The following is a 10,127-nucleotide window of genomic DNA, read 5'->3' as shown; positions in this document are numbered from 1 at the left end:
CAGCGGGAATGCCCAGTTGTCCAGGACCTGGGATCTGAACAGTGTCCCCACCAGTGTTGTGATTGCTGCGCCGGCAGCCGGGCAGTCGATCGACATCAGCAGTGGCAGCACCTTCGACCTGGAGGCCAGTGCCGAGGATGCGGATGCGGGTCAGGCGCTGAGCTACAGCTGGTACATCGCTGCGGGTTCTGCCATACCTGTGGACGGGGATTTTACGAGCCTGGGCATCAGCAGCACGGGTGCGCCGGGGCTCTGAGCAGCCGGGGCTATACGTTTACCTAGGCAGCGGGTGACTACACACTGAAACTCATTGTCAGCGATGGGGAAGGGGGCAGCGCGGAGGCTGTGGTTTCGGTGAGTCTGGCTGGCGATGCTTCGGGTGTTGATTCTGAGAGCCGCCCGCTGATCCACGAATATCGTAAGCACCCGTTCCTCGCAGACACAGCCGCTGAACGGGGACGGGAGTGCGGGCAGCAGTATTGATGTGCTCATTACCAACCAGGTCAGTGCCCGGCCGCAGGACAATCCGGTAGGAATTGCGGCGCTGAACTGGCTGGTGGACGATGCGCTGCAGAGTGGGACTGCCGCGTACGTCCCGGGTAGCAGTGTATACAGTGAAACCTTTACGCTCAGAGGGCCTGGTCTGCACACCGTGAGGATGCAGGCGCTCAACATGCGCGGTGAGCGCTCGGAATGGATGGAGCGCTACTATCTGAATGAAGCCCCGGTACTGGATGAGGCTCAGACACCCGCAGCGCCGGCTGCGTTTGACATCCAGACTCCACAGAATATTACGGCCCGGGCCAGCGACCCCAACGGGGGAGAGCTGATCTATCTGGCCGCCATTGCTGCGGGGCACGACGTTGCGGCGGACAGCAGTCAATTTCGCGTACTGGGGGGCAGTGAGACATCCGGGACTTCGGGTGTGCTGCAGAGTCTGCCGCTGGCGCTGGACATCGGTCTGGGTGCGGGGGACTACACCCTGCGCATTACAGTGGCAGACGAACATGGCGGAGCGCAGGATGTGTTGACGCGCAATATTGCGTTGACGGGCAGCACGACCCAGGTTGCGCCCGGCGCGCCCGCTGTGTACTGGGCAGCCGGGACTACGGGCTGGAGCAGCGGGGACGAGAGCGATGCCGCAGCAACGGCGGGGTCCGCAGCGACGGTGCTGCCCTATAATCCTGCCGGGACTGTGGTGAGTGTATCCGTGAGCGTTCAGGATCGGCGCTCAGTGCCTGCTGCCAGCGGCTTTACCTATGAGTGGTCGTTGAACGGTGTGGTATATGAGACGACCGGGGGGGATACCTCGGCGCAGAGCAGCCGGAGTCTGGACGATGGTCTGCGGGCGGGTGCGAATACCATTTCTCTGGTGGTAACCAATGATGACGGGGAATCCAGTGCCCGGGCGCAGCGGCGCTTTTACCTGAACACCCAGCCGGAGTCGTTGCGCATTACTGCGCCCACGGGCGCTCAGACGATACAGCTTTCGGAGGGCAGCCGGGAGCTCAACTTTGCGGCATCGGGCAGCGATAGTGCGGACGACAGCCTGACGTATACCTGGCAGCTGTACCGCAAAGAGAGTGACGGGAGCTGGAGCCTTGTGGAGACGATGGGCACGACGACGGGCAATGGTGCAGTACTGAGCTATACGTTTACGCAGGCAGCCGGAGACTACCAGGTACGGGTTACGGCGCAGGACGGATATGGTGCGGCGGCAACGCTGGAAAGTCCGGGCAGCAATGCTGTGGCTGTGCTGCTCAACGGTGCTCCGGTCGTCCGCTTTGTCCAGCCGACGGCGGGGAGCAGTGGCTCGGCGGTAGTGGGTCAGGATGTGGACTTTGAGCTGGAGGTAACGGATCCGAATCTGGATAGTGTGGATCCGGCCAGTGACTTCCGCTACCAGTGGGAGTACCAGCGGCCCGACCAGTCCAGTTCATCCAACTGGAACGCGCTGCCGGCGGGCAGTACGGTGGACAATACGGCTCCCTACCGGATGAAGTTGAAGACGGGAGGCTTTGCCTCAACGGCCACAGACCCGTACCGGATACGGGTGAGGGTCAGCGATGCGGCTGGCGGGGTCAGCACTGCGACCTACGCGCTGAGTATGGCTGCCAACCGTCTGCCGAGTCTGGGTTTCACGGGAGCCACTCCGGCAGATAATGCGCGGTATCAGCTGCGAACAGCAGCCGAGCGCAGTCCGGCACTGAATTTTTATACCGAGGCCACGGATCCGGACGGGGACGCGCTGAGCTATGGCTGGGAAATTAACGGCTTGAGCGTGGCCGGAGAGACGGGAGCCTCGCTGCTCGCACAGACCTTTGCGTCGCCGGTCAGCGGGAAGAGCGCGACGGAGATAGCCGGGATGAGCGCGTCAGAGCGGCACCAGGTATTAGTAACGGCGCTGGTGAACGATGGCATCAACGGGAATGTAGCGCTTTCGCGGACGCTGCGCCTGAATGTGGCCCCGCAGCTGGGCAGTGTGAGTGCAGCGGCTGCGGAGCTGGCGCTGGGCAGCAGCCTGAGGTACAGCGTGGTGGCCGAGGACCCGGAAGGGGACAGCCTGAGCTACCAGTGGCGGTACCGGCAGGGCACGAGTGGAGACTGGTTCTACTTTGGCACGGACAGCAGCGAAGCGTACTTCACAGCGCAGAGCAGCTGGTCTGCGGGAGAATATCAGATTTCGGTACTGGTGAGTGACGGTGAAGGAGGCTCGGCAGAGTCGAGTCCGCAGAGCCTGAGGGTTTATGAAGTTCTCCCGGTACCGGTGATGAACGCGGCCAGCGCTGTAAGCACTACCGGCTTTACGGTGAACTGGAATGCGGTGGCGGGTGCGGATGGCTATAAACTTTCGGGGTCAGATGGGACGTCGGTTGACCTGAGCAGCACGTCGTATACCCTTAGCGGCCTGAGCCCCGGGACATCCTCTTTCTTCTATGTCCGGGCCATGGACAGCACCGGTGTAAAACGCGACAGCTCCTGGAGCAACGGCCGGGAGTTCGGGACGACACTGGCTGCGCCCTCTCTGAATTCGGCGGCCAGCGATGTAAGCACTACCGGCTTTACAGTGAGCTGGAGTGCAGTGACGGGAGCGGATGGCTATTATATCTCTTGGGGTATGGGAGCGGATGTGACGTTCGGTTTCAGCCGTGTGAGCGGCACATCGCATACCATCAGTGGTCTGGATCCCGGTGGCACCTATGCCGTCAGGCTCCAGGCCACGGACAGTACCGATGTGCACCCGGACAGTGTCTGGGTCAGCCGGGAGTTTAAGACTGCGCTGGCTGCGCCCTCCCTGAATTCGGCGGCCAGCGATGTAAGCGCCAGCGGCTTGACGGTGAGCTGGAATGCGGTGACGGGTGCGACTAACTATTGGATTAAGTGGGGTCCTGACAGCAATACGGATGCGGGCCAGGGTTATTACACGTCCACTTCAATTTCCCTCAGCTCTTTGTCGGCAGGGACGCTCTATTACGTAAAAGTCAAAGCTCTGGCTGATGGCAGGGAGAGCGATTGGAGCAGTACGGAAACCTTTAGTACGGATACCCTTCCTGCTTTAGCTGCTCCCAGTCTGAAATCTCAGGTCAACAATAGTATCAGTGGCTTTACGATAGAATGGGATGCCGTTGAGGGGGCGGACAGCTATGAGATTTCGTGGGGTACTGGCAGCAATGCCCAGGGCAGCACCGCTCAGGTCACGGGCACAACATCATACACCACCAGTGGTCTGAGCTCGGGTACGATTTATTACGTCAAGGTGAGGGCAAAGGACAGTACAGGGAACAGGCCACAGAGCAACTGGTCAGCGGTGGAGATGTTCGGTACGCTCACTGTCAATACCGGGTGGTTTTTCTGATGACTTACCGGAAGCATGGGCCCCGTTTTTGCGGGGCGTTGGGGCTTTCTTATAAGAAGGAAACAGGTCTTGCGCCTTGTTCAGAAGCTTCCAGTACTATGAGGCAGAGCTGTTGAGTAAATCGGAGCCGCACGCGTCAGCTGGAAGTCTTACGAAACAGCAGCAATAAACAGAAAGTTGAGAGCAGGAGGCGCGGCAGGGTTTTCGCCTGGCCCCACCTCCTGCTCTCAACTCATATCAACCGCGCTTTCCGGCCATCCTGTGCGAGCAGTCCTGGCTCATAGAGTCCTGACTCCTGGAGTCCTGGCTCATAGAGTCCTGACTCCTGGAGTCCTGACTCCTGGAGTCCTGGCCATCCGCGAGCTCTGCTCCGCCCTTCCGCTGGGCAAAAACTGGCAGCGATTCTGTTGCCAGGCGGTTCTATCCCGTTACAATCATCAAAGTCCCCCCTCTGAAAGCACCGGAGCGCGCACTGGCTCTTCCTGAGGCTCTGTTTGATTGCCGGAATCCTATCGAATAATGCATTCCGGGTAGATACGAGCGGGGGCGTACGTATCATTCATCGCGTCACATGGAGGGGAACATGGCGATACATCGGAAGTCGAAGAAATCTGGACAGGCCAGCCCGGAATCGAAAACAGGCAAAGCCCGTAAAAGCGCAGCGCAGCAGGCCCAGGCAAGCCATGCCGGCAGAGGAGCAGCGCAGCCGGATATCTCCGCAGCCGCCAGTTCTGCTGAAGATACGCAGCACAGCGCCCGGAAATTGCAGGAAAATCTCCGCAGGCAGCGCCAGCATAGTAAACTGGTACAGCAGAGCCAGAAGCGCGACCGGGCCTTTGAGCTCAGCTACAGAAAGATCCTGCAGGCCGCCGATGAGGGCAGGAAGTGGGCCATCATTGAGCTGGCGGCCTATGCCGAGTATCAGCGCGACTATCAACGCGCCATTGACCAGTATGAACGGATTGCGGTGCAGGGTGACCTGTATTACATGCGCCGCATTGCCGTGCTGTACGAACAGAGTCTGGAAGATATTGAGAGCGCCATCGACTGGTATACCGAGGCGGGCCACTACGGTGACGAATATTCGATGATCCGGGCCGGCAATCTGCTGGAAATGCACTTTGAAGATTACGATGAGGCGGCAGGCTGGTACCGTAAGGCAGCCCAGCTGGAGAGCCTGAGTGCGATCTACCATCTGTGCCGTATTTACCAGCACAATCTGCACAATATTGATACCGCTATTGAATGGTACCAGCGCGCGGTGCAGCTGGGAGACCTGAAGGCTGCCATCGCCCTGGGACAACTGTATGAGAATACCTTCAAAGACTATGCCAGAGCGGTGGAATGGTACTCAGTAGCAGCCAGTCATAAAAGTCTGTACGCCGTTAATCTGCTGTGCCAGCTCTACGAAACCAGATTGCGTGATTACCCGCGCGCCATTGAGTGGTACAAACGGGCCATCGCCCTCTACAACGAACAGAATGGTTCCAGTGTAATGGCTGCGGACCATCAGGCACAACAGAGCATCAACACGGTACAGCTGCCGCCTGCCGGGCCCGAGGGCGCAGCGGGTGCTGTGCCACCTGACCAGGGCCCTCAGCTCAACGAGTCTACAGCTTACAGCCGGCCGGCAGCCGCTGTGGCTGCCGGCCCCGCGCCGGATGCCGGAGATTTCGGCCTGCTGCCCCGTCCTGAAGATCTGACTCCGGCCGAGATTGCTTCCGCAGGCCTGCACGATGAGGCGGAAGTCGAATTTCTGGGCTGAGCTGCGCCTGGCATGGCCAGAACGAGTCAGCAATCCTGATACCCCGCAGCCCGGGCAAGGTCGCGCTCCAGCACTACCGTCGCGTCCGGGTGCAGTTTCAGCAGCGTTACCGGGCATTGAGTGCTGATTCTGTTGTTAGTCAGCAACTGGGTTATGGCCTGTACTTTGGCCGGGCCAGAGGCAATCAGCACGATGCTGCGGGCCTTGAGAATATCGCCCACTCCCTGAGTGAACGCCTGGCGCGGAACCTGCTCCCGCGAGCGGAAATAGCGTGAATTGGCCTCAATGGTACTTTCTGCCAGGTTCTCAATATGAGCATCGGCAATCAGATAGTCGCCAGCCTCGTTAAAACCGATATGGCCGCTGGTTCCTGTACCCAGCAGTTGCAGATCCACGCGCCCGCTGCCGCAGGAGCGCTGCGGGGCCTCCCGCTCCGGGCCGTAGAGCTGTTTGCGGAAGCGGGCGAGCTCCTGCCTGGCGGGCGCGTGGCCATCCGGTACATAGGTGTTGTCCTGGTCAATATTGATGTGCGCAAAGAGCTGCCGGTTCATGTAAGAGCGGTAACTCTGGGGATGCTCCGCTCCCAGGCCCACATATTCGTCCAGGTTGACACTGGAGCCCGGGCAAAATCGACCTGGCCCTTACGAAAGGCCGCCACCAGACAGGCATAGACACCCTCCACACTGCCGCCGGTGGCCAGGCCCAGGCGGGCCGCAGGCTTGCGTTGCAGCAAAGTGATAAAGCGCTCTGCCACCCGCATACTGGATTCCTGAAAATTTTCGGTGATCATAATCTGCATAGCGATTCCTTCCCTGGTGCTTTATGGTTGCGCCGATGATAAGCGGAGCAGCCGGAATCAGCGTTCAGATCCTGCCCATGCTCAGGAAGTGCACTCTGTTCAGGAAGGCTGGTCTCTGGCGGGGGGCTGCGGGCACAGTTGTGCTGGGCTAAGAGTCATCAGGGCCGTCAGAGCAGGAAACCGGGGCAGGCCATGGAAATGGAAGCGGCCCGTGCGGAACGTGAGCAGGCAGAATGATAAGAGCGCAGGCTGCTGTAATTCCGGCACCTGAGAGCAGAAGCAGATGATTCGGGCTGTTGCCCCGGATTCAGCGGCTCATTTTATTGATGGCTTCCCACAGACCCAGCAGATAGCTGGCACCCAGGGCGCGATCGTAAAGGCCATATCCGGCCCGACCCTGTTCTCCCCAGATCATGCGTCCGTGGTCGGGCCGGATATGGCCGGTATAGCCGATCTCGTGGTAGGCTTTCATGATTGCAAACAGATCCAGCGAACCACAGGAACTCAGATGGGCGGACTCATAAAAAACGCCGTTGCCCTCGTGCTTCAGGTTGCGCACGTGGCCGAAGTGGATGCGGCTGCCGAAGTGCCGGATAAATCCGGGGATGGAATGCTGTTGATTGGCTCCCAGTGAACCGGCACACAAGGTTAAACCGTTGCGCGGTGACTCGTAGAGCCCGAGAAAGCGCTCCAGGTTTTCGGCCCCGGTAATAATGCGCGGCAGAGCAAAAATCGGCCAGGGGGGGTCATCAGGGTGGATGGCCATATTGATGCCCACCTCTTCACAGACCGGAATCACGGCGCTCAGAAAATACGCCAGATTCTGCCACAGCCCCTCCGTCCCCAGCCCGGCGTAGCGCTCAAAGCACACGCGCAGTTCCCTCAGGCGTTCGGCCTCCCAGCCCGGCAGCTCCACGCCTCCGGACTCGCTCCGGACTCTGGCAAACAGCTCATCGGGGCTCATGCGGCTCAGTGCTGCGCCGTCGAAGAACATGGTGCTGGAATCGTCGGCCAGGCGGTGGTGCAGGCTGGTGCGGGTCCAGTCAAACACCGGCATAAAGTTGTAGCAGACTGTCTCGACTCCGGCAGCGGCCAGGCGGCGCAGGGTGAGCTGATAATTCTCAATGTACTCATCACGGCGGGCAGCAGACCCTGCCTTGATATCCTCGTGAATATTGAGACTCTCAATCACCTCCAGCTTCAGCCCGGCATCTGTAATCTGCCGCTTCAGCGCCGCGATGTCGGCCTGTGGCCAGGCTTCCCCGACAGGAATGTGGAACAGTGAGGCCACCACCGATTCCACGCCCGGGATCTGGCGAATACGGGAAAGAGTTACCGGGTCTTCCGGCCCGAACCAGCGAAAACTCATGCGCATCATCTAATTCCTTAGCAGGTGGCTCAGAGCTGGTAACAAGCCTTGAGCGTGTATTTTCTGGTACTGTTCCTGAACCTTTTCGATCAGGGGCGGCTCTTCGCTCAAATCGCCAAAAGTCGGCACAAAGGAAAACAGTGCCCGTGCTTCTGCTCCCGCCGGGGCCTGTTCAAGCAGCTGGCGCAGGGTGGCGGCATTCGGGTCCTGGACTGCAATGGCCCGGCCGTTCAGGTCGGTAGCGCGCAGGTATTGCAGCCAGGCGGCCAGCCCAAAGGATAAAAAACGCCAGTTTCCCGGCTGCCGGGCTTCTGGTGCAGCAGTGCGGTACGCATCCAGCCAGCGCTGAGGTATTTTGAGCGAACCGTCCATGGCAATCTGATGGCAGCGATGCAGGATATGGGGGTTGCTGTAGCGTTCCATCAGTTGTTCGGCGTAGGCCCGGACATCCACCCCTGGGGGGGGATGCAGGGTCGGGCCTTGCTCTTCGGTGATAAAGCGCTGGCAGGCCGTGCGCAGCACCTCATCCTGCATGCATTCAAAAATAGAGGTTTTACCCGCCAGGTAGCCGCAATACGCCAGAAAGCTGTGTGAGCCGTTGAGCATGCGCAGCTTCAGCTCTTCGTAGAGCATCACTTCGGCTGCGCTGGCTGCGATGCTCACGCCGCTGAGCTGCTCCCAGGCCGGTCGGCCCGCTGGAAAATCCTGCCCAGCATCCTGAATGACCCACTGGCTGAACTCTTCGGTGGCCAGGGCAATCGGGTCGGAGTGGCCGGCCAGCTCTGCAATCTGCGTCAGAGTCTGCGCGCTGACTGCCGGCGTGATGCGATCGACCATGTGCAGGGGAAACCTGCACTGCTCTTCGACCCAGTTTCTCAGAGAAGCAGGCCAGGGCGGGCTGGAAAGCTCCAGCAGCTCCAGAAAACGGAGCAGAGCGGCCCTCAGTACCAGGCCGTTCGAGGGGATATTATCACAGGAAAGCAGGGCCGGAGCACCGGCCTGTTCGCGCTGGCGGCGGCCATGGCCAGCGCAGAAAACCCAGTACCGTGCGGGGCAGTAGAGCGCTCCGGGAAGATTCCAGGGAGCGGCAGGATATTGCAGCCTCAGATCGTGCTGGATATCGGGATGCCCTTCATCCAGAGAGCGGTCTGCACCATGGATACAGTAGCCCTTTTCGGTAATGGTCAGACTGATAATATCGGCACTGGCCAGCTGGGTCAGCACTGCGGCCAGGCCATCGCGCACGGCATCCAGACAGCGCACAATCGAGCCGACTTCACAGACTCTGCTGTGCTCTTTGCCCTGGATAGCCAGCAGATACCGGTAATTCTGTGCTTCCAGAGCCTCCAGGACCTGTGTGTGGCCGCGCAGCGACAGGGCACAGATTCCCCAGCCGGAGTCGGGGTCCTGTTGCAGCAGTTCGTGGCAGGCCCAGGCCAGCTGGGCGCGGTGAAAGGCTCCCGGACCGATATGGGCAATGCGGGGTGTGAGCTGTTGTGCCGGGTAGCTGGCGGGGATGTATGGCATAGTGGAGGTCCTGTTCCCTCTGGAACGTACTGCGGTGAGTGGCTGTCCGGAGGCCCGATGAGCAGGGCCTCCCGAAATAACGCCTGAGCGTTGTTCGTGAATGCGGCCAGGCACCCTATCATACTGCAAAAATGGCCGGTACTCCACTTCCTGCGCCACGCTCGCACAGTCTGATGCCCGGACAGGGGCCCGGGCATCAGACTGTGCGAGCGTGGCCGGTGCCGGCCGCTTTCTGCCGCAGCCCGGAATAGATATGGCTGGATCATCGCAGATGAGCCCATCCACATTCAGTTCCCGGCAGCGGGCCAGCTCCCGGCAGCGACGGACCGTCCACGGATACACCCGGTATTCTGGCTCTGTGCCCATCGAACTTCTTCTGCACGGAGCAGAGAGACATTCGGATGGAAACTGAAAACAGGAAAGGGCAGACTCTGCACAAAGCTGCGCAGATTGGTATGAGTAGAGGCACTCAGCAGACCGATATGGATATCCGGAGCCAGTTGATGCACTTCTGCCAGCAGATTATAGCTGAATGAAGATATGATGACATTTTTTCTGTGCTCAGGTGCTGCATCGCTTAAGATTTCAATCGTTTTTTTTACGGTGCCACGATGTTCTGAATACAGCTCTTTGATTTCTATATTGATCAGTTTCCCCTCGGGTACCAGTGGGAAAACTTCTGCTAATCCCGGTATCCTGCACTGCGCAAAACGTGGATCAAACCATGAGCCGACATCCAGCTGATGCAGCTTATCGCTATCCTGCTCCCGGAGTACACCTTGAGCATCACTGCAACGCTCCAGCTCCCAGT

General features: G+C 59.7%; 4 protein-coding genes across 4 annotated transcripts; 1 reads left to right on the top strand and 3 right to left on the bottom strand.

The window, feature by feature from the left end:
* Positions 1–319: 319 nt before the first annotated feature.
* LOC133177994 (uncharacterized) lies at positions 320–3,856 on the top strand. The gene is made up of 2 exons (XM_061312790.1): positions 320–354; positions 508–3,856. Exons 1-2 carry the CDS (start codon positions 320–322, stop codon positions 3,854–3,856), a joined length of 3,384 nt encoding a protein of 1,127 aa, XP_061168774.1.
* A 1,791-nt stretch (positions 3,857–5,647) lies between these two features.
* LOC133177993 (glucosamine-6-phosphate deaminase-like) lies at positions 5,648–6,172 on the bottom strand. The gene has a single exon (XM_061312788.1). The coding sequence runs from the start codon at positions 6,170–6,172 to the stop codon at positions 5,648–5,650; it is 525 nt and encodes a 174-aa protein (XP_061168772.1).
* Positions 6,173–6,727: 555 nt separating this feature from the next.
* On the bottom strand, positions 6,728–7,795 carry LOC133177992 (mannonate dehydratase-like). Its single transcript, XM_061312787.1, has one exon. The coding sequence runs from the start codon at positions 7,793–7,795 to the stop codon at positions 6,728–6,730; it is 1,068 nt and encodes a 355-aa protein (XP_061168771.1).
* A 3-nt stretch (positions 7,796–7,798) lies between these two features.
* LOC133177995 (uncharacterized oxidoreductase YeiQ-like) lies at positions 7,799–9,682 on the bottom strand. Its single transcript, XM_061312791.1, has one exon. The coding sequence runs from the start codon at positions 9,680–9,682 to the stop codon at positions 7,799–7,801; it is 1,884 nt and encodes a 627-aa protein (XP_061168775.1).
* Between the last annotated feature and the right edge of the window lie 445 nt (positions 9,683–10,127).

The sequence above is a fragment of the Saccostrea echinata genome, unplaced genomic scaffold (genome assembly GCF_033153115.1).
Source record: "Saccostrea echinata isolate AGI-Se365-2 ecotype Australia unplaced genomic scaffold, CSIRO_AGI_Sech_v1 ptg000319l, whole genome shotgun sequence".
Classification (NCBI taxonomy): domain Eukaryota; kingdom Metazoa; phylum Mollusca; class Bivalvia; order Ostreida; family Ostreidae; genus Saccostrea; species Saccostrea echinata.
The sequence above is the reverse complement of the archived record's forward strand: the minus strand, read 5'-3'. Positions and strand labels throughout refer to the sequence as shown.

Coding starts and splice junctions, on each gene's coding strand:
- LOC133177994 (XM_061312790.1), top strand. CDS start 320: ATGGGGAAGGGGGCAGCGCGGAGGCTGTGGTTTCG. Junction 355..507: donor GCGCGGAGGCTGTGGTTTCG/GTGAGTCTGGCT, acceptor CAACCAGGTCAG/TGCCCGGCCGCAGGACAATC.
- LOC133177993 (XM_061312788.1), bottom strand. CDS start 6,172: ATGAACCGGCAGCTCTTTGCGCACATCAATATTGACCAGGACAACACC.
- LOC133177992 (XM_061312787.1), bottom strand. CDS start 7,795: ATGCGCATGAGTTTTCGCTGGTTCGGGCCGGAAGACCCGGTAACTCTT.
- LOC133177995 (XM_061312791.1), bottom strand. CDS start 9,682: ATGGGCACAGAGCCAGAATACCGGGTGTATCCGTGGACGGTCCGTCGC.